At 62.5% G+C, this 21426-nt stretch overlaps 3 protein-coding genes across 5 annotated transcripts; 2 read left to right on the top strand and 1 right to left on the bottom strand.

Moving 5' to 3' along the window:
* Positions 1–61: 61 nt before the first annotated feature.
* LETMD1 (LETM1 domain containing 1) lies at positions 62–6003 on the top strand. The gene is made up of 9 exons (XM_032093950.1): positions 62–295; positions 828–1018; positions 1361–1476; positions 1663–1745; positions 2972–3158; positions 3244–3345; positions 3748–3900; positions 4148–4244; positions 4697–6003. The coding sequence occupies exons 1-9, from the start codon at positions 186–188 to the stop codon at positions 4765–4767; spliced, it is 1110 nt and encodes a 369-aa protein (XP_031949841.1). The 5' UTR covers positions 62–185; the 3' UTR covers positions 4768–6003.
* A 776-nt stretch (positions 6004–6779) lies between these two features.
* LOC116436690 (rho GTPase-activating protein 9-like) lies at positions 6780–13471 on the top strand. 2 transcript variants are annotated; one of them, XM_032093978.1, is made up of 6 exons: positions 6780–7111; positions 7555–7646; positions 8140–8371; positions 8691–8754; positions 9303–9386; positions 12990–13471. In XM_032093978.1, the coding sequence occupies exons 1-4, from the start codon at positions 6835–6837 to the stop codon at positions 8729–8731; spliced, it is 642 nt and encodes a 213-aa protein (XP_031949869.1). In that variant the 5' UTR covers positions 6780–6834; the 3' UTR covers positions 8732–8754; positions 9303–9386; positions 12990–13471. The 2 variants fall into 2 exon arrangements, with proteins under 2 accessions (XP_031949869.1, XP_031949870.1); XM_032093979.1 differs by lacking the exon at positions 7555–7646.
* Positions 13472–14208: 737 nt separating this feature from the next.
* LOC116436655 (forkhead box protein J1-like) lies at positions 14209–20467 on the bottom strand. Of its 2 annotated transcripts, none has more exons than XM_032093928.1 (3): positions 19151–20467; positions 17121–17672; positions 14209–15799 (listed from the first exon to the last, which is right to left on the bottom strand). In XM_032093928.1, exons 1-3 carry the CDS (start codon positions 19250–19252, stop codon positions 15029–15031), a joined length of 1425 nt encoding a protein of 474 aa, XP_031949819.1. In that variant the 5' UTR covers positions 19253–20467; the 3' UTR covers positions 14209–15028. The 2 variants fall into 2 exon arrangements, with proteins under 2 accessions (XP_031949819.1, XP_031949820.1); XM_032093929.1 differs by having other exon boundaries at positions 18189–19232.
* Positions 20468–21426: the final 959 nt, after the last annotated feature.

The raw sequence follows: 21426 nt of genomic DNA, 5'->3' as shown, positions 1-21426 counted from the left end.
GCCAGAGCCGCAACCCCCGGGCGGACGGAGCCGGGGAAGGGCCGGGAAGGGCCCGGCCCCGCCGGGGGGGGGGAAAGGAAGGAACGGCTCTGGCCGAGCCCGGAGCCCCGGTCGCGGGCACTTCCGGCGCGGCAGCCAATCAGCGCTCAGAGCCCCACGTGATCGCCGGCCTCTGACCCGCCAAGATGGCGCTGTCCAGGGCCGCTGCCCGTGGGGGGCTCTGGCGCCTCGGCCCCGCCGCCCTGAGCCCCTCTTGGGGGCGGATGGAGCCGCAACTCGCTCTGGGAGTGTCCAGGTGAGCGCGGATCCCCACGGGGCAGCCATGCCCCGTGGCACCGGCTGGGACACACCCCCCTGAGGGAGACCCGCTGCCGACGCAGCCCTGACTCTTCCCAAACACCGATCGTAGCCCCCATGCCTCCCAGTGCCGGCGGCAACCCCCACTAAATACCGACCACACTCCCCCAAACACCCACCGCAGTCGTGAACCCTCGCCTTTGCCCCCCTCGTCCTCTCCCATTACCCCCCGGCCCTGGCCATGTCCCCACCCCCCCGTTCCCCAGCCCCCAGTGCCTCCCCGTTATCGCACACCCTTTCCATTACCGTCGTGCTGATCCCTGCCCCGGTGCCACCCGTTTCCGCCCTCCCCAATCCCCCTCCCCTGCCCGAGCCCCACAATGCCCGGCACGGGAATTCTGAAATCAACCGGGGCCCCTCGATCCCCCTGGACCTGGGGCGGGGGTGTCCCATCTCCCCCCCTTCCACCTCTCCAGGGGCTTTGGGAGCCTCAAACCCGGCCCGAGCTGACGCGGGGGGTGGGGGCGCAGGTGCCAGGTGTGGTGCCAGGTGTGTTGCCAGGTGCGCAGGTGCCAGGGGCGTTCCCTCTCCACCCGCGCCGCCTCCCGCGCCCTCGTGGCCGCCGTGGCCGCCGCAGCCCGGCGGGTCAACGCCAGGTACGAGCGGTACCTGGAGAGGAGCTTCCCCCGGTTCTATGTCCTGCACAGCACCTTCAAAACAGGTGAGTCCCAGGCAGGGGGGCCCCCAAAGGGAGGGTCTAAAAAGTGGGTGCTGAAAGAGGGGTCCCAACAGGTGGGCCAAAAAAAAGGGGGTCTGAAAGAGGGCGGGGTGTTCCAAAAAGGGGCGTCCCACGAGGTGGATCCCGAAAGAGGGGTGCTGATGGGGGAATCCAAACATCGGGGTCTCAAAAGGGTGGGTCCCAAAAGGGGGGTCCCAGCAGGTGGGGCTTGGGAGGTGGCTCCTGGGACGAGGACACATTTTGCTTCTCCAGCAGTGGGGACAGTGGCTGCACTGCCTGTCCCCAGCCTGGGAATCAGTACCTGAGGGAGTTCTGTCCCTGCAGGAGTCCAGGCACTCTTCCTGGAAGTGAAGGAAATCAGGAGAATCAAGTCCAAGATGTCCCGGCAGCGGCTGAGCCCGCAGCAGCTCCCGTACCGCGACATGGAGCGGCTGCGCCAGGTGCGCCTCCCCGAGCCCCCAGGAACGCTCCCTCCCCACGGAAGGGGGGCTGGAATTCCTCTGTGACACATTCCCTGCCTAAAGACAGGGAGTGGGAGCTGCAGCCAGCACCGGGGGGGGGGGATTTTAGGGAGTTTTGGGAGGTGGGTGTCAGGTGCTGACTCTGTTCCCTCCTTCTGGAGGCAGTTCCGCAGGGATGTGCTCAAGGCCATTCCCATCGGGATCATCGCCATCCCGCCCTTCGCCAACTTCCTGGTCATTGTCTTGATGTGAGTACTGTCCCCAGTTCCTGAATTCCGTGGAGTTGGGATTTCCAGAGGCAGGAATCTGCCCGGGCTCTCCCTCTCGCTGTGAGGACAAACACCTGGATCCTCAGGAGCTGAGTGCTGGATTGGCAATCCCAGCTCCTGGGACCGGAGTTGGAATCATGGAATCCGTTAAAGTGATTTAATGAAATCAATAATGATCACAGAGACCCTCCCTGGGGTTTTGCAGTTCTGCTGCCCCCTGCCCCCAGTGCTCCCAGTCAATGTCCCTGACTGTGGCCTCAGCTCAGAGGGGACGTGGGGAACTGCTGGAGGACAGGAAGGCTCCACAGAGGGATGGGGCCAGGCTGGATCTGTGGGATCGAGGGGATGGGGCTGATGGGATGAGGATTGACCAGGCCAAGTGCTGGGTCCTGCCCTTGGCTCACCTTGGCCCCATGGAATGCTCCAGGCTGGGGACAGAGCAGCAGGACAGGAGCCGGGGTGAGTGGACATGAGCCCAGGTGGGCAGGGAGGCCACAGGCACCTGGCTTGTGCCAGCCACAGCGTGGCCACTGGGACCAGGGCAGTGCCCATCCCACTGTGCTGGGCACTGCTGAGGCCCCACCCTGAATCCTGGGGTTGGTTTTGGGTCGCCAGTTCAAGACCCTGAGGGGCTGGAGCGTGTCTGGAGCTGGGAATGGAGCTGGGGAAGGGGCTGGAGCACCGGGAGAGGCTGAGGGGTCTGAGGGGGCTCAGCCTGGAGCAAAGGAGGCTCAGGGGGGACCTTGTGGCTCTGCACAACTCCCTGACAGGAGGGGACAGCCAGGAGGAGGTCGAGATCTGCTCCCAGGTGCCAGGACCAGGGGAAACAGCCTCGAGGGGAGGCTTGGGTTGGATTTTAGGGAAATTCCTTCATGGAAAAGGCAGTCCCGTCTTGGCACAGGCTGCCCAGGGCACGGGGGAGTCCCCATCCTTGGGGGCGTTTAGCAGCTGTGTGGATGTGGCACTTGGGGACACGGTCAGTGGTGGCCTTGGCAGTGCTGGTGCCAGTGCTGGACCTGATGACCTCAGGCTTTTCCAACCTTAACGATTCCCTGGTTCCTTCCCCTTTGGGAATGAATACCCGCAGCCCCTGGGGTCAGACTGTGCTGCCCCAGCCCAGGACTCCCCTTGGCCTCTTCCCACAGCCTGCAACCCGCCTGCCCTGCCATTCCCTCCCTGAATCCCTGTCTCCTGCCTTCTCCCAGGTATTTCTTCCCACGGCAGCTCCTGATCCGCCAGTTCTGGACACCCAAGCAGCGGGTGGAGTTCCTGGATGCCTACGACTCCATCCGGAGGGGCTCCTACCCCACCGTGGTGCGGAGCCTGGCGCTGGCAGCGCGTTCCCTGCCTGAGCCCCAGCCCCGGGAGCTCCTGCAGCAGCTCTGTGCCCAGGTGCCTCCCCACCGCCACCCCTCGGGCCTGTGGGAGGTGTTGTCACCTGTCAGAGGTGTCACCTGCGCTCCCGGGGCTCTTTCAGGTGCAGGGAGGTGCCCGGCCCCACCTGGCCCAGCTCTTGGCCGTGAGGAGTTTGTTCGCTGGGTCTCTGCTGGCGCTGAGCAGGCTCCAGGTGGATCATGTGGTGAGTTCAGCTCAGTGCAGGTGCTCACCTGCTCAGGTGTGCCCCCAAAACCAGTCCAGGTGCAGATGAAAAGCCGCAGAGGTGCCCTCGGGTCCCGGGCTCATCCCCACACCGTGGCAGCAGGTGAGGGGGGCTCAGCTGAGACCCCACCTGCAGTGCTGCCTCCATCTGTGGGAAGGATGTAGAGCTGCTGGGAATGAATCCAGAGGAGGATTTGGGGAAGGAATTCCTCCCTGTGAAGATGGGAAGGCACTGGGAGGGATTTCCCCACCCCTGGAAGTGTTCAAGGCCGGGTTGGACGGGGCTTGGAGCCACTTGGGCAGGTGGAAGGACCTGAATGGATCCCACCCCTGTTTTAGGAGGGGTTGGATACCTCACAGGCGCTCTCCTTGTCCTCCCCAGAGAGCCCTGGGCCAGGTGCTGTTCCTGACCCCACACCTGCCGGCCTTTTTCCTGCGCTATCGGCTGCGGAGCCACGTCCTGGAGATCCGACACCTGGACCGGGCCCTGCTGCGCCTGGGCCTGGGGCAGCTCTCTGAGGAGGAGCTCCGAGCGGTGAGGACCCCTCAGCACGCCTGTCCTGGGCTTGTGTCACCTCACGTGGCACAAGGGGGTCCCCCAGCCCCACCCTGGGCAGGTGGTGGTTGCTCTCTTCTGGGAAAATGTTTTTCACGCTGGGATCACACCTGAGCACTGTGGGGAGCAGTTCCCTGCTTCTCTTCCCCCCCCTGGAGCCCCAGCAGGATCCCGGTGCGACGCTGGAGTTCCCTGTGCCTGTCCCTGACTGTCCCTGTGTCCCCAGGCCTGTTACCTGCGTGGGCTGAACTCCACTCACCTGGGCCGGGCCGAGTGCCGAGCGTGGCTGGAGCAGTGGCTCAGGCTCTCCTGTGAGCTCCAAGGTACCCTGGGAGGGGGACGACACCCGAAAGCCTTCGCTGGGCACAGGGAGTGTGGCTCCTGGGGAATTTTGGGGTGACAGGGGGGCTTTGTCCCCATCTAGGCTTGCCCCCACACCTGAGCAGAGCCCGCGCCCAGGTGTCCCTGTCCCACAGACCTCTGGTGGCAGATTTCAGCCCCGAGGAAAAGAAAACAGGAGTGGGAGGGGAAATGTGGGACCAGGAGCCCAGCGCTCCCCCCATGCCCATCCCAGTGTTCCCAGTCTGCCCAGTGCCCCCAGAACCCACCCCGTGCCCACCACAGGGCTCCCAGTCTACCCAGGGCCCATCCCGTGCCCACCCCAACACGCCCAACATCCCCCAGTGCCACTCCCATCCCAGTCCCAGCCCTCCCAGTCTGCCCAGTGCCTGTCCCAGTGCCCCCAGTCTCTGACCCTGCTCCTCTGCTCTTCCAGCCTCCGAAGCTTCTCTCCTGGCCCACAGCATGGTCCTGCTGTCCCTCAACTACAGCCGGCCTCCAGAGTGACGGCCGCGTGCCCCCGAGCCCGGCCTGGCACCCTGACGGACCATGGAGTGACCGCTGCGTGTCCCTCCCCTCAGCCTTGTGCCCCGACCTGGTCATTCCCAGCCCGGTGCTGCCAAAATCCCAGCGTTTTGTGGAGCTGGCGCTGGGTTTTCCCTTCCTTCGGAGCCGTCAGAGCGGCCGGCAGCTCGGAGAGGTGGCTTCGGCATTCCAGTAATTAACTGCATCCCGTTAATTGTGGGAGAGAGCGAGCGAGCGGCTCCCTGGCCCGGGGATGTTCCCGTGGGATCTGGTGGATGCTTCCCATGGGATTTGGCAGCCGTGACTCGGTGCTGGAGGATTTTCCTCTGTTCCTTTTCTCTACTGATCAGTCTTTAAATGTAACACCCGCCCCCCCCCCCCCCCCCCAGGGCTTCAGAAGCTCCCTCAAACTCCCCCCAGAGCCTCCCAAATCCCTGGGGGGGACCTTCCCCAGAGCCTTGGGGGGTTCTGGGATTTGCCCGGAGCAGGGGGTGGGTTGAGGCAGGAGGGAGTTGGAGCTGGGATGCCCCTGCTGACTCCAGGGGTGGGAAGGGCCGAGCGTGGGGGACCCAAATTCAGCCTCCTTGAAGTGTCTCAGAGCTTTTCCCCCTGCATTTCCCACTCAGCAGCGGCGGCTCCAGGGATTTGGGGGGGTTAAACCCCCCCTGCCCCGCCCTGCACGAGGAATCCCTGACCCCAGAGCTGGGTGGTTTGTCAAAGCCCAAAGGAATCGTGGCTCTGGTGTCTTTGGGGGAGCTCCTCGGTGGCTCTGTCTGACACGGGACATGGGGACAGCTGGAGAGTTTCCCTTTGAAGCAGATTTGGGGTATCAAAGGGTAGGAGCCATCCCCCTTCCTGCTGTTTTTTGTGAATTGGGGACCCCCCCCTCCATGAGGAATTCATCGGTGGGGGGTATTTAACCCCTTTTCAGCCACAACCCACATCTAACTTAACCATTTCTTTTCTTTTTCCACTTACGTATTCCCCATAAATATGGCGTCGTTCAGGAAATAGAGTGAAAAAAATGTGTAATATTGAGGAGAAGCTTTGGATTCACAAAATCAGGGAAAATAAAAAATGAAAAATCCAGTGGGAGCTCAGAGGAATTTAAGGGGACACCTGGATTTTGAGGAGCAGGGGGACTCAGAAGCACCAGGACCAACCAAGACCTGGTGTTAGTGTGCATTAATTCCAATAAAAATTATATTAAAATGCAAAGATAGCCTTGGGTTGCCCCAGTAACACCGAAATCTGGGTAAGAGAGAATAAATTCCAGTAATTCCTGTTTTTTGGGGAAGCACCATCTGGCCCCACACCAGGGGATCCATCTGGGGTCAGGTGTGGAGTCACCCCCGCCAGGACACGGGGGTGGGGGGAGTGGGGGATCCATGGGGATGAAAAATATGGGAAAATAAGGATTTTGACCCTTCAGCCTGTGTAACCTCTCGGTGCCATGTCACCTCTCAGCCCTGTGTCACCTCTCAGCCCTGTGTCACCCCTGAGTCTGTGTCACCCGTCAGCCCCTGTCACCTCCCAGCCCTGTGTCACCCTTCACTCTGTGTCACCTCCCAGCCCCTGTCACCCCTCAGCCCTGTGTCACCCCTCAGTCTGTGTCACCCTTCACCCTGTGTCACCCCCCAGCCCCTGTCACCTCTCAGCCCCTGTCACCTCCCAGCCCTGTGTCACCCTTCACCCTGTGTCACCCCCCAGCCCGTCACCCTTCACCCTGTGTCATGTCCCAGCCCCTGTCACCCCTCAGCCCTGTGTCACCCCTCAGTCTGTGTCACCTCTCAGTCCTGTGTCACCCCCCAGCCCCTGTCATTTCTCAGCCCTTGTCACTTCCCAGCCCCTGTCACCTCTCAGCCCTGTGTCACCTCCCAGCCCCTGTCACATCTCACCCTGTGTCACCTCCCAGCCCCTGTCACCACATCCTGGGGCCATGCCAGCTGCGGGGGCGGCAGGAAACGTTCCACCGCCCCGAGCCCTTCCCGTGTGCGCGGGTGACCAGAGCCGGGGGTGCCGGTGCTGCCGGGGGTGCCGGTGCTGCCGATGCTGCCGATGCTGCCGCGGTGCCGGTGGCGCCGGCCCGGGCGGGCCGTGTGGCTGCGGGCGCTGTACAGTTACCGGTACCGGGCGGACGACGGGAGGGACGTGGCCATGGCCGCGGGGGAGCGGCTGCTGCTGCTCCGCAGGGCTACCCCGGACTGGTGGCAGGTGCGGCGACCCCGGGACCCCCCCTGGGCGCGGCCCTTCTTCGTCCCCGCTGCCTACGTGGCCGAGGAAGAGCCCGGTAACAGCGGGACCCAGAGCCCGGAGACCCCCACGGGTGAGTGTGGCGGGGGGGGCTCTGGGAAGGGGCCGTGGGGCTGGCGGGGGGGGGGGTTGGGGGGCACTGGGAGGGTGGGGCTGAGAGGGCACGGGGAGCTCAGGGCGGGGGGCGCGGCGCTGAGGGTGCTGGGCTGGGGGCACTGGGGCACATTGGGGCTGGGGGCGCATCGGGACTGGGGGCACATTGAGGCCGGGGGCACTGGGGGCTGTTTTGGGGGCACAAAGGGCTGGAGTGTCACAGGCTGGCGGGCACGGGGAAACAACGGGCACGCAGGGCAGGGGGCACTGGGGACACACTGGGGACACACTGGGAATACTGGAGCTGGGGCCCGGGGTGGGGTGTGTGTGTGGGGAGGGGTGTCTGCGCTCCCAACTTGCTGCACGGAGGATTATTTTGGGTGGGTGGGTGCCCCAATAACCTGGGTGTCCCCCCGGTCCCAGCTCCCCCCCGGGCCCTGGGGCTCAGCACCAGCCCCCTGCCAGACGGGGCCCCCCTTCCCCCCGCGCCGTGCCAGTCCCAGCAGGACACTGGGGTGAGTGGGGGCCTGGTGACCCCCGGACACCCTGTGTCCCACCCTGTGTCCCCCACCTGCTCCCCTCGGACCCCCCCCCCCCGGCACCCTCCCTCCCTGAACCCCGCACCCCCGTCCCCTCCTGCACCCCCAGTCCCCCAATGCCATCCCTGCACCCCCGATCCCACCCCAAACCTCCCCCCCGACCCCCCCCCGCCGTTTCCCGCCCGCCGGGGCAGCGGAGGAAGTGGGGGCGGGGGAGTTTGGGGGTTCCGGGGGGGGGGCGGGACGGGGGGGACAGGGCAGGGGGCGTTGGGGAGGTGAGGGGGCAGAGCGGGGGGTATTGAGGGTGGCAGGAGGTGGAGCAAGGGGTCACCAGAGGCTGGGGGGGGGGTCAGGGTAGGGGGCAGTGGAGGATATGGGGGGGGGGTCTGGGCACAGCAGGGGCTGGGGCGTGCTGTGGGCACTGCCCGTGTGCCCCACCCAGCTCCGGTCCCTCTCCCCCCCCCCCCAGGTGCCCCCCCCGGCGCCCCCCACCATCTCCCGCACCGCGGGGGGAAGGCAGCGGGCGGGCCCCCCCATGCCCGCAGGGCCCCCCCTGCAGGTTTTGGGGTCCTGGGAGCGGCACCGGGACCCCGAGAGCGGCCGCTGCTTCTTCTACAGCCCCGAGAGCGGCACCAGCTCCTGGAAACCCCCCCGGCGGCACCGGGACCGGGGGGACACGGGGGCGGGGGCTCCAGAACCAGGTGGGCACGGGGGCAGGGGGCACCGGGGGGAGGGGGGAACCGGGGTTGTGCCAGGCTCCCCCCAGTGCGGCCTGCACCTCCAGCCCGTCCCCACCACAGCCCACCCTCACGTCGCCCTCGCCCGCTCCTTGCCCCGCATTCTGCCCCCCCAGTGTCCCCCAGTGTCCCCTGTCTTGCCCCTTTTGCCCCCCCACTCCTCGATTGTCCCAAATCGCCCCCCCCGGTATCTTCCCTCCCCATCCTGGGTGGGTAACGGGGAGCACTGGGGAGGGGATGGGGAGGGGATGGGGGGGTCTCCCACACTGTCCCTCCCCCACAGCAGGTGACCCATGGCCGGACCCTCACCCACCGCAGCCCTGAGGAGCGAGGAGCCGCCCCCGCCTGTGAGTGGAGATGCGGGGGCGCGGGGGGCACGGGGGGCACGGGGGGTTGGGCACTGACCCCATCCCGTGGGTGGTGCCCCGGCCCGAGGTCACCCAGCAGGGCAGGAGGGAAGGGTGGTGGGAGAGGGAGGGGAAGGGAAAGGGGGGGTGTCCTCCGGGCTGGGGGAGGGGCTCTGTGCCAGGCCGGGGCCTGTCTGTGGTCCCTGGGGGTGGGGGGCTGTGCCAGGCTGGAGGACGGGGTCAGAGCTGGGGTGCTGCCAGTGCCCAGCCCTCCCCCCCCGGCTCTGCAGGGTTCGGGGGTACCCCTCACCCACTCCCCCAGGAAGAGCTGGGGGGGCTCCTGGGTGGGAACAACCTCGTTCCCCGGGGGCCAGGACACCCTGCCTGGGCGAGTGGGGGGCACCGGGGGGGACTCCGAGGCGTTGGGAGTGGGGGACACAGCGGGCAGCAGGGGGAGAGGGCTGTGAGGGAGCTTGGGGTGCTGTGGAGGGATTGGGGGGGCCGTGGATGTGCAGGGACAGACACCCCTGACAGCTGCTGTCCCCCAGTGCCTGGGCTGCAGCTCCCCAGGAGCAGAGCGGGTTTGTGGGGGGCTTTCCTGACCCCCCTGGAGCTGGAAGAGAATCCTCCAGGTGAGTGGATTGGGACCCCAGTGGGATGCGGGGCCTAAAACCAGGGGCTGGGGGCTCTCCAGGACAGCCCAGGGTGCCCCTGCACATCCAGGGCCCCCAAAACGGAACAGAGGTTGCTCCTCGTGTGGGGGGCATGGGGGGAGGAGGGGGCAGCACAGACCCCCTTGGGTTGGGGCACCCCGGAGCCCCTCATTGCCCAGAAACTGGTCCCAGTGTCCTTCCCTGCCCTCACACTGCCCCCTCACCCCCTACCAGTCCCGTTTGCCCCCCACCGACCCCGCTCCTCCCCATCCCAGTTTGCCCAGTGCCCCCCATCCCAGAGCGCCCCTGTCCTGGGGTGCCGCTGGCCAGGCACCCACGAGAGCCGCTCGCCCGCTCCCCTCTGCGCTGGCCGGAGGAGCGAGACTCGAATCGTGAGCTGGGATAGGGACCAGGAGAGGTCACTCCTCAGGGCCATTGAAGGCAAAACGGGCTCGGCTTAGAGATAGAAAATGAATTTATTGCCGACAAAATCGGGGCAGGGTAGTGAGAAGTGAAACAAACCCTTGAAAACACCTTCCCCCCACCCCTCCCTCCTGCCCAGCTCCGCCTCCTACCCCCGGGGGGCACGGACATGGGGTGGGGGCCGTGGGCAGTTCATCCCCTTCTCCCGCTGCTCAGGGACAGGAGCTGCTCCCCTGCTGCACCCTGGGGTCCCTCCCGTGGGAGACTTCTCCAGGAACTTCTCCAGTGTGGCTGCAGCCCCCGGCAGCAGCCCCCTCACAGCTCTGCAGCCCCTCCACAGCTCTGCAGCCCCCTCACCCCTCTGCAGCCCCTCCACAGCTCTGCAGCCTCCTCACAGCTCTGCAGCCCCTCACCCCTCTGCAGCCCCCTCACACCTCTGCAGCCCCCGGCAGCAGCCCCCTCACAGCTCTGCAGCCCCTCACCCCTCTGCAGCCCCCTCACAGCTCTGCAGCCCCCTCACAGCTCTGCAGCCCCCTCACACCTCTGCAGCCCCCTCACACCTCTGCATCCCCCGGCAGCAGCCCCCTCACAGCTCTGCAGCCCCCTCACACCTCTGCAGCCCCCGGCAGCAGCCCCCTCACAGCTCTGCAGCCCCCTCACCCCTCTGCAGCCCCCTCACACCTCTGCATCCCCCGGCAGCAGCCCCCTCACCCCTCTGCAGCCCCCTCACACCTCTGCATCCCCCGGCAGCAGCCCCCTCACAGCTCTGCAGCCCCCTCACAGCTCTGCAGCCCCCGGCAGCAGCCCCCTCACAGCTCTGCAGCCCCCTCACACCGCTGCAGCCCCCTCACACCGCTGCAGCCCCCTCACCCCTCTGCAGCCCCCTCACACCGCTGCAGCCCCCTCACAGCTCTGCATCCCCTGGCAGCAGCCCCCTCACAGCTCTGCAGCCCCCTCACACCTCTGCATCCCCTGGCAGCAGCCCCCTCACACCGCTGCAGCCCCCTCACACCGCTGCAGCCCCCTCACACCTCTGCAGCCCCCTCACACCGCTGCAGCCCCCTCACACCTCTGCAGCCCCCTCACACCTCTGCAGCCCCCTCACACCGCTGCAGCCCCCTCACACCTCTGCAGCCCCCTCACAACTCTGCAGCCCCCTCACAGCTCTGCAGCCCCCTCACACCGCTGCAGCCCCCTCAAACCTATGCATCCCCCGGCAGCAGCCCCCTCACCCCTCTGCAGCCCCCTCACACCGCTGCAGCCCCGGGGTCACTCTGCCCCGGGGTCAGCCCTGCCAGGACAGGCTGCTCCAGCGGGGCCCCTCTGTCCACGGGGCTCCCACGGGGTCCCAGCCTCATCCCAGGCATCTCCTGCTCCAGCAGGGACTCCCCCAGGGGCTGCGGGGGGATCTCTGCATCCCCCATGAATCTCTGGATCCCCCGGGGATCCCCAGGGGCTGCGAGGGGATCTCTGTACCCCCCATGGATCTCTGGATTCCCTGTGGATCCCCAGGGGCTGCGGGGGGATCTCTGCACCCCCCATGGATCTCTGGATTCCCTGTGGATCCCCAGGGGCTGCGGAGGGATCTCTGTACCCCCCATGGATCTCTGGATTCCCTGTGGATCCCCAGGGGCTGCGGAGGGATCTCTGCACCCCCCATGGATCTCTGGATTCCCTGTGGATCCCCAGGGGCTGCGGGGGGATCTCTGCACCCCCCATGGATCTCTGGATTCCCTGTGGATCCCCAGGGGCTGCGGGGGGATCTCTGCATCCCCCATGAATCTCTGGATCCCCATGGATCCCCAGGGGCTGCGGGGGGATCTCTGCATCCCCCATGGATCTCTGCATCCTCCATGGATCCCCAGGGGCTGTGGGTGGATCTCTGGATCCCCCATGGATCTCTGTGTCCCCCGTGGATCTCTGCATCCTCCGTGGATCTCCAGGGGCTGCGAGTGGATCTCTGCACCCCCCGTGGATCTCCAGGGGCTGCGGGTGGATCTCTGCACCCCCCATGGATCCCCAGGGGCTGTGGGTGGATCTCTGCACCCCCCATGGATCTCCAGGGGCTGCGGGTGGATCTCTGCATCCCCCATGAATCTCTGGATCCCCATGGATCCCCAGGGGCTGCGGGTGGATCTCTGCATCCCCCGGGGATCCCCAGGGATCTCACCACGGCCTGCAGAGGAATCTCGGCTCCGGCTCCTCCTGCCCCTCCTTCCCCCCTGCCCTTGGTGTCTCCGCGTCGTTTCCCTCTCGTGTTCTCACCCTGCTCTTCTCTGGCTGGAATTAAAACTCTGCCACCACCTTTGCTTTGATTTCTTCTGAAATCTCTTATCCCAGAGGCGTTACCGCCGTCTCTGACTGGCCCAGCCTTGGCCAGTGCTGTGTCCATCCTCTGAGCCACCAGGGCTTGGCTCTGCCAGACACGGTGGAAGCTTCTGGCAGCTTCTCACAGCAGCCACCTCTGTGCCCCCCACTGCCAAAAACCAGGCTGAGCAAAACCAACTCGGTCCCAGTGCCCCCATCCCAGTGTGCCCAGTGCCCCCATCCCAGTTTACCCATTTTACCCATCCCAGTGTGCCCCCATGGGGCATTGCAGGGCCTGGGCTGGAACGGGCACTGGGCTGAGCAAAGAAAGCTGAATTTTGGGAGGTTTTGAGGGGTTTTGCCTTTCATTCTGGAAAATAATTTCCCTGCCTGGATACGCTTTAGTCTCAAATTTCCCTCCTGGCGGGGCCAGAGCTGTGGTGAGCGAGTGGTGCTTCATGGTGCCCCAAATTCCCCCCACCTCCTTCTCCACCAACCCTCGGGCTCTTCAGTGCCAGCCTTTACTTCTGGTTTCTTTATTATTATTATTATATTATCATTTAATTATTATTATCATCATCATCATTATTGTCATTATTCTTTATTATTAATTTTAGTATTATTCATTTTATTATTGTCTTTATTAACAATTTATTACCAAATGATTATTTATTAATAATAATAATTTATAATTATTTATTATTAATAACATCATTATTTATTTCTACGTTTTTATCTCTTTGTTTTATCGACAGTCTTTATTTCTAGATTTCTTTCGTTTTTTATGATCATTTCTATTATTTTTTATTAATTTTTTTCAATTCTAACTCTTTATTGTATTATTTATTGCAGGTCATCTGCCCCCCCACCCCATGCTCAGACCCCCAGGAGACCCCAGGCCCCACTGTGGAGGGGACCCTGTCCCTGATGCCCGGGGCACGGGGACGTGGTGAGCTCCAGGCCTGGCACAGGATGGGCTGGGGCAGCATTCAAAGCATCGGGGACATTTGTGTCCCATCCTTTCTGGGGTCGGGTTTGCTCCATGGCTTTGCACCCCACAAAACTCCCCGTGGAGATGTTTGGGAAGCAGCCAGCCAGCCCCATTTCCCAGCAGAGCTCAGGATGGTGACGGGCAGAGCCAGCAGCTGCTGTGGGTGGGATGAAGGTCGTGCCAGGAGTGGTGGCAGCTGAACCACCACACCCTGAGACCTCCAAATCACAAAACCACAGCGTGGGTTGGGTGGGATGGGACCTTTGAGCTCATCCAGTGCCACCCCTGCCGTGGGCAGGGACAGCTCCCACTGTCCCAGGCTGCTGCCAGCCCCAATGTCCAACCCGGCCGTGGGCACTGCCAGGGATCCAGGGGCAGCCCCAGCTGCTCTGAGCACCCTGTACCAGGGCCTGCCCACCCTCCCAGGGATGGATTCCTTCCCAAAATCCCATCCAGCCCTGCCCTCTGGCACTGGGAAGCCATTCCCTGTGTCCTGTCCCCTCTGGCCCTTGTCCCCAGTCCCTCTGCAGCTCTCCTGGAGCCCCTTTAGTCCCTGGAAGGGCCTCCAGGGTCTCTCTGGATCCTTCTCCTCTCCAGGTGAGCACCCCCAGCTCTCCCAGCCTGGCTCCATCAGTACAAAGCCCCATCTGTGCCCCAAGGTGGTGGTGCATTTCGGAGATCAGGCCTGCTGGAAAAAACTTGTTCACCAGCTACAAAACACTCAGGATGCAGTTATTTTCTGCTTTACTTTCTTTATTATACCTCTTAAAAATTGTTAATAAAAAGGAAACAGTTTAAGTGGCGAAGTATCTGTGCAGCTCTTCAACATCATTCCCCAAGCAGAAAATAGAACAGAAAGCAGCGAAAAGAAACCTTGTTGATATAAACATCTACACCCACCCCCAAAGCCCTTCTGAAGTGCATCTCATCTAATCTCATCTAATTCAATCTAATCTCATCCACCATCTATCATTTATCATTTATCATCTATATCTTCTATCTTCTATCTTCTATAATCTATTTTCGATCATCTATCTTCTATCATCTATCATTTTATCATCTGTCATCTATCATCTATCATGTACCATCTACCACCTATAATCTATATAATCTATATAATCCATGTAATCTATATAATCTATAATCTATAATCAACCATCTAACGTCTAAAATCTATCATCTATCGTCCATCATCTCCCATCTCTAATAAAATCACTGCCCAGGACCACGAGGGCCCCGAAGCCACTTGGGCTTCTCAGAGCATCTCCAGGGCCAGCTGGGGGCGGACCCCGGCCCTGGCTCCGTGTCAGCCCCAGGAGCTGCCTGCAGGGGCAGGGAAGGGGATTTGCGAGGCTGCCGGGTCTCAGCACACCGAGCAGAGCCGCTCTCGTGTCTCGTGTCACAGCCCGCGGCTGTGGATCCGCGGGCACGCTGGTGCTGGCTCGTGCCTCAGTTTCCCGCTGGGGAATTGCTGTGCCCGCGTGGAAGCAGCTGAGAGCTGCCCTGTGCTGGGGCTGGGTGTGGGAGCAGCGCTGGGCAGGGCAGATCTCCCGTCCCTGCCTGCAGGGCAGAGGCTCAGGCAGAGTCAGGCGGTGCTGAAGGGAAACTAGAAGGTAAAAGGGGAGTTCTTCTCTACTTTGTTTTCTTTATCTCTTAAAAATTGTTAATAAAATGAAACAAATTAGAGTGGTGAACTATCTGTGCGGCTCTTCACAGCGTTCCCCAAGCAAAAAACAGAACAGAAAGCAGCAAAAAGAAACCTTGTCCATAAAACCATCTACACCCACCCCCAAGGCCCCTCCTACATCCCACCCAGAAAGCCCCCCCTAAATCCATCTACTCTAATCTAATCTAATCTAATCTATTCTAATCTAATCTAATCTTGTACCATCTCCCATCTCTAATAGACTCCTATGTGGGCCAGAGATTCCCAATCTATGGCATCCCCCTCTGGCAAAGAGGCCTGGATGTTTTCAGCCCCCTGCACAGTGGGGATGCCGTCGGAGGGGCTGTCTCTCATCTCCTCGTGCCAGACAGCCTCCAGGAAAGCTGTGGCCATCAGGTTTTCGTCCAAGCCCAGCTTGGTGGGGCTGCCTTCGGGGAGGACTTGCTGCTGCCCTTGTGCTGTTGGGTGCACAACACCGGGCGGGGTGGGAAGTGGGAGCTCCAGGTGCTCAAGGGCGGAGAAGTCTCCTTGCTCCGGGGCAAAGTCAAGGAGAGCCTCCCAGTCAGTGCTGCCCTTCAGCTCCATCAGCTCGCTCGGCTCTTCCTGGGGCCCCGAGGCAGAGCTGGGAAGCCAAGACACCTCGGCCAGTGGCGTGGGCCAGGGCTGGTTGTGCTGCTGCTGCTGCCCCGCTTCGTTCTCCACAGGGTTCCAGCTGTGGCTGCTTTCAAACTCTTCAAACTCTTGCAGCAGCTGCTGCAGCTCCGCGCCTACCTCGAGGCTGCTCTGGGAGCTGCAGGCCAGAGTGGCCGGGCTGAGGACACGCTGTGCTTCTTGCTGGGCTCTTTTGGTGGAGGCTGGCTCTGGAAGCTCTTTGGAGGTGCTGCTCTGGAGCTGCTCAGCATATCGGGGGTGAAGCTTCCAAAACGCACCTCTGCCTGGCTCGCCCTTCTCCCGGGGCACCTTGATGAAGCGCTTGTTGATGCAGAGGTTGTGCCGGATGGAGCTCTAGATGCAAAAGAGAACAAACCCCAGGGCTGAATGCCTGTCTGCTGTTGGGGGCAGACCTGTGCGGAGTCTGCTGCAAAAAGCACATTTTTCAGGGAGGCCCCTTGGTAAAAGAAAGCAGAAATGGCAACATCAAGGTGTGCCAGGCTGCTGCGTGCCCTGAAGGAAATCCCCTGAATCCCTGTATGTGCCTGGAGTGCAGCAAAAAACCCAAAAGAAAGGAAATTCAGTTGTTGGGCAATGCCCCAGCCTGGGCTCCCCAAAGCCAAGCCAAAGCAGCCAGATCCTACTTGCCAAGCACTCCCAGAGTTGCCCAAGCCCAGGGAAGGCTGGGGCAGCCAGGTGGCTCTGAGAGGGACCGGGAGGGCTTGTCTCACCAGTGATGGGCTTCCAGGCCTGCTGGAGACCCCAGGGTCGGGGAGAAGGTGGGCAATGGCTGGGCAGGATGTTTGGAGCCGGTGTGCCCAGCCCTGGCTGGGTGATCACGGCTGCCCAGGATTGTGGGCTTGCTGCAAATTTGGGCCAGCAAGAACCCAAGCAGGGGCAGGACCCATCCAGGGCCCTACTGCCCTGTCCTGTCCTGCCCTATCCTCTCCTAGAAAGCATCCCGGGCCAGAGGAGGAAGGCAGCGAGCCAAAGGGGCTGGGAAAAGCCGCTCTGGGGCTGTGCCCAAAGCTGGCGAGCCTGGGGGCTGTCCCCTTGCCCCTGAGGACATGTTCGTGCTCTCTGGGGACAGCAGCCCTCTCTGACCTCTCTTAGGCTTCCCTCTGCAACTCTCAGCAGTTGCTGCCGGCACCGGAGCCTCCTTGGCCTGTGCCTGGGGCCAGGAGCCCAGCGCCCTGCCCTGCTTGGCCAGCAGCAGCAGCAGCAGCGCTTGTGCTCGGCACCTGCCCAGCCAGGGACTTGTCCAGCAAGTGGCATCTCCATCCCTCCCGTCCTGTGCTCAGTCCTCAGCACTCAGGGACGCTCAACCTGGCGTCTTCTGCACGTGTGCTCAGCCCCGAGGGCCTTGGGACCCCACAAGAGCTCCAGGAAGGTCGGCAACGAGAGGCCAAGAGGACCTCAGGGGCCACGAACCCAACGGGCACCTCCTGCTCCCAAACTGGCCCCAGGCTCTCCCCCAGCAGGGCTCTTTCCCTCTGCCAGCCCTGCGGCCGTGGCGTTTGTGCGCAGCCAAGCTCTCTCCTGTCCCAGCCCTTGCCCAGCAGCTGCCACTCTCCTGCCAGTGCCATCCAGCACGGCCACGGGACCCTGCCAGGCAGGGTGGAGGCTGTGGAAAGAACCCTGGGCAGTCCAGAGAGGGCTCCAGATCTCCTCCTACCTGCCAGCTGGGATCGGCACGGCGGAAGTAGCAGAAGTTGTCGCTGATCCACTTGCAGATGGCTGCGAGGGTGATTTTGGGCTTCTTGCTGGCTTCCATGGCCATGCAGATGAGGGTGGCGTAGGAGTAGGGCGGCCTGACGTGCGCGTTGCTCTTGTAGTCGATGTCCCCCGTGGGCAGAGGGGGCTGGGGCACGGCCTGGCGCGTGGTCACGGTGCTCGTGGTGGTGGAGGAGGACGTGGGCGTGTGGGGAATATCGATGTACTGGCACAGCTCCTCAGAGGTCAGGGGAAAGCCTGGGCACTGGAAGTCCACCAGACTCACCAGATTCTCCCAGATGCTGCAGCGATCCTCGGGGTCCTCGCAGATCGGGGCCAAGCCGATGTGGGCGCCTGTGAGGTCGGCCAGCCACAGCAGGTCTGGCTCGCCACCATGCTGCTCTTCCTCGCTGGAGCTCGATTGCACCTGAGAGCTGAGCCCGGGGCTGGGGCACACCATGCCTCGGCGCTTGGCGGCGTTCACGGGAAGGGGAGGCAACGGACGGGGCAGATGCTGCAGGAAGAAGAGGGAGAGGGTTGAGGGTCCCCGAGGCGCAGCCACTGCCTGGCACCGGGACAGGGCTGGGCCTGGGTGCTCCCGGTGCCGCTGCGTGAGACCCGTTCCTGGGGCGTTGGGCACGGGAGCAGCAACGCCTGTCCCGGGGGGCTTTAGCGGCCCGGAGCCTCGGGAAAATTCCCTCTAAGCCCCGTGCCCCAGTGCCACCCAAAGCCAGCCGGGCTGGCACTGCCCAGCGAGCTACTGGTCACCGAAAGAATGAGAGAAACCAACATCGCCTCCCCGTCCTGAAACAACCCAAATCCAGTCCTGCCATCCCACCAAGCGGGGTTGTTTCTCCCATCTGCCACGAGTCGTAGGACAAGCTCTCGGCGTCCAACAGCTCGACAAAAGAACCTGAAGTCGTATCGTCCATTCCTTCCCGTCCCGTCCCATCCCCGCCACCACCTTCCTTCAGTTTGATGCTATTTGTTTCTTTTTTTTTCTCCCATTCCCCTGCTCCCCAAAACCAACCGTAGCAGGCGGAGGCGCTGGGAGCGTCCCTCCGAGCGAGCCGGCAGCTTCGGGCTTTCGGGAGAGCCGGGCAGGGGATGCGGTGCTGGCTCCGGCAAAGCCGGGCTGCAAAGCCGCAATGCCGGCGTGGCTTTTGGGCCAGGAGAGCGAGAAAAAGCGAGACAGAGAGCGGCCAGAGGGCAGCGGCGGCTGCTGGCCCGGCTGCGGCGGCGCTTGGGCGGCGGGAGCGATGCAGAACTCCCGGCTCGCGGGCGACGCCGCCGTTTGGGGCGGGGGGCTCGCGGCCGTGTGGGGCGGGGGGCTCGCGGCCGTTCCCAGGAACGGGCATTTGCTCGCCCGGCCGCCAAACGGGCTCCTCGGCCCCAGCTCAGGCTCAGCACAACAGCGGCGGCTCGCTCGGTGCGCGGTGCCGAGCGGCAGCCAGGGAGCCGGGGCATCCTCCGAGCGCTCCCTCGCTCGCTGCAGCCCTCGGCAGTGGCGAGCGGGCCCGTCCGTGCCGCCGCCCTCGCCAGCCCCGCGGCATTCCCCTTAGCCCGTGCAGGTGTCGTGCCGCAGCTGGCGCGGGTCGGGAGAGAGAGCGTGGTTTTGGGAAGAGCGGGAGCACAGAAGAGATGAGAAACCAATCCGGGGGAAATAAGAAGGGGCAAGAGCAGGGCCGAGGCCCCGGCGCTGACGGGCTCGCACCGTCCCGCCGCCCTCCGGGGTACTCGGGCGGGGGTGGTAGCCAGGGGTGCCGGGGGAGTCGCCGTGCCCCACAGCCGTGGCCACAGCCAGCGGCTGCAGCCCTTCGGTCTGTGTCCTGCCCCCCAAGCGCACCAGCAGCCCTTTGGCTGCTCCCCGTGGCCCCACCCCGCTTCTGGCGCCTGAGGCGCCACAGCCCCGAGGGCAGAGGAGTTCGTGTGGGGTGCAACTAAGAGTTTGTACTTGGAAGGGGAAGATCAGCGCGATCTTTCTGTGCTGACCCGGTGCATTTGAGAGCAGGGACGTCTGCAACTCGGATGCACGCCTTGGGTGATTCCGACGAGCGAGGTGCGTTCGCTTCCTTTGCAAGTCCGCAGCGGCATCGTGTGGTTGTTTGGATGAGCGCTGACAGTGCCGAGTTCCGTTTAGCTTTAGACTCCGAGGTGCAAAGAATCTTAAGGTAAACGTAGCCGAGAAGAAAAGCACACGTTCACATTTTTGCTCTCTCGCTGAACGCAGCTCCATCATTTCCCTCTGGAAACAGCAGAGGAGACAACGTTCTGGGTTCCACGTTCTCTTTGAAGGATATCAACAGCACCATGTGCCCCGGGGCTAGGAGCTCTCCTTCCAAACTCCATGTCCATTCTTTCTTTCAGTCCTACAGAGCTCCCGAACCCAACGGAACTGCCTCAAGGGTAAAGACTGGTCACCAAAGGTGCCCTCTCAGCCGGCTGCTGCTGTCTCCAAATGTACCTCGCATCCTGTGAAAAGCAGCACATCCCCCCGGAGTTCTGCACTTCCCTGCTCAGCCGCATGGACCATCCCCGTCTTTCACTCTTGCAGAGCCCAGCTTCAACACTTACTGTGCCCAGCAATTGCTCCCATCCCAAAGGTCCCAGAACAAAAAGGAAGCACCGGTCTTCACTTTCTCCTTGCAGCTCAGAAAGTGCAGCACACGCAGCTCTGTGCGCTCAGCTCTGGGTACACTCACGTCCTTTCCGTCTCCCAGAGTGCAGCTACAAAGCCGGGGACGTTCCGCAGACGGTCCCACAGACAAGGTTCCCGGGGAAAGAGGCGGTGCTGGAATTCTCCTTCCTTTTGCAGCCTATGATCTGCACGGCCGACAATGAGACGATTCGTCTTCCTTCCCAGCTGTAGGCACGATCACATTCGTTCAGCCTCCCGGAGCCAGGATCCACAAAGGAGCCCCCGCTCCCACTGCTCCCACACGAACGGGGCCGGGCCAGAAAAGCGCTTGGATTTACCTGGGCACTGTCAGCGCTCATCCAAACAACCACACGATGCCGCTGCGGACTTGCAAAGGAAGCGAACGCACCTCGCTCGTCGGAATCACCCAACGCGTGCATCCGAGTTGCAGACGTCCCTGCTCTCAAATGCACCGGGTCAGCACAGAGAGATCGCGCTGATCTTCTCCTTCCAAGTACAAACTCTTAGTTGCACCCCACTCAAGAGGACACACGAGCTCCTCGGCGCTAAGAAGTTTTTTCATTCTCGCTGAGTCCGGTGACAAACTTGAAAACATCCGGCAAAACCATAGCTCGCAGAAGTGTCAGCTGAGAGAGCGCCTCCGGTGCCAACCCATGGAACCCGCCCTGGTATCTGCGCTTTTCCTTCTCAGCTCCGTGTACCCTCCTAAGCCTCAGGCGCACGGAATCGGGATCCAAACTGAACGGCACCAGGGATGGCTCCCACACGAAAGGTACCGGGAGAAGCAGCTCAACAGCCTGGCTTTTGCATTCCCACTGTAACAGTTCCAACAGAAATGCCTGTTGGGGAGAGCCTTTAAATTCACCACGACCACCCAAAGTGTGGATCCAAAAGTGGTTTCCTTGCCAAAGAGAGGAACTACGAGACCATCTCAAAAGAAATGGGATCCCTCCTTCAAAGCAGAAAACATCCAGGGATTGATCCTGTAACAAAGGTGCCAGAAAACTGTTTCTGAGCATTACCTGCCCTGGGCACGATACCAGCTGCACACCAAGACTCAGCATAGCTGCTTAACTTGCCCAAAAGAAATGTACTGCCAAAATTTTAAGAGGCCACCTCTGAAGGTGCAAACGACATGCTAGATTGAACCTGAGACCACCTTCAAAAGATGCATACCAGCTCCCTAATTGTACAAGTCCAGGAAATGCTTCCTCACCAAATATGCCAGGACAGAAAGATGCTGCTGCCTTTTACCTGCACGTGGCAGCTTCTTATCTGCACCTGAAACACAGGGGCTACACGCTTTCCTTCCCATGGAAAAGCACTGGCCTCCTCTTTCAGCTGTGCACCAACTCAAACTTGGACAGCACCTCCAGTATCAAATCCAAGTCCAAGCAGTGCCCCTACACCAAAGGCGCCAGGACAGAAACGTCTCACCGGCATTTACCTCCCCAGGGTACCTTACCAGCTGCTCCCCCAACACTGGGACTACATCCTTTGCTTCCCAAAAAATCCACTTGGAGTCGCTCGGCTTGCCATGCCTTCAGTGCCACTGCCTAGCTCTGCCTAGCCCACCCTTGCTCTGCCTTCCCTTGCCTGCATCTGCCTT

Source organism: Corvus moneduloides, chromosome 30 (assembly GCF_009650955.1).
Source record: "Corvus moneduloides isolate bCorMon1 chromosome 30, bCorMon1.pri, whole genome shotgun sequence".
NCBI classification, from domain to species: Eukaryota; Metazoa; Chordata; class Aves; order Passeriformes; family Corvidae; genus Corvus; species Corvus moneduloides.
The sequence above is the reverse complement of the archived record's forward strand: the minus strand, read 5'-3'. Positions and strand labels throughout refer to the sequence as shown.

Bases quoted from the DNA above. Each gene is read 5' to 3' on its own strand.
- LETMD1 (XM_032093950.1), top strand. From the start codon at position 186: ATGGCGCTGTCCAGGGCCGCTGCCCGTGGGGGGCTCTGGCGCCTCGGC. The intron at 3,159-3,243 runs GTGCCTCCCCAC...GGGCTCTTTCAG, and splicing joins TGCAGCAGCTCTGTGCCCAG to GTGCAGGGAGGTGCCCGGCC. The intron at 3,346-3,747 runs GTGAGTTCAGCT...TGTCCTCCCCAG, and splicing joins GGCTCCAGGTGGATCATGTG to AGAGCCCTGGGCCAGGTGCT.
- LOC116436690 (XM_032093978.1), top strand. From the start codon at position 6,835: ATGCTGCCGATGCTGCCGCGGTGCCGGTGGCGCCGGCCCGGGCGGGCC. The intron at 7,112-7,554 runs GTGAGTGTGGCG...CCCCGGTCCCAG, and splicing joins GAGCCCGGAGACCCCCACGG to CTCCCCCCCGGGCCCTGGGG. The intron at 7,647-8,139 runs GTGAGTGGGGGC...CCCCCCCCCCAG, and splicing joins AGTCCCAGCAGGACACTGGG to GTGCCCCCCCCGGCGCCCCC.
- LOC116436655 (XM_032093928.1), bottom strand. From the start codon at position 19,252: ATGCCGCTGCGGACTTGCAAAGGAAGCGAACGCACCTCGCTCGTCGGA. The intron at 17,673-19,150 runs GTCAGCACAGAA...TTCTTCCTGCAG, and splicing joins CCTGCTCTCAAATGCACCGG to CATCTGCCCCGTCCGTTGCC. The intron at 15,800-17,120 runs GTAGGAGGAGAT...TTTTGCATCTAG, and splicing joins GTGCCGATCCCAGCTGGCAG to AGCTCCATCCGGCACAACCT.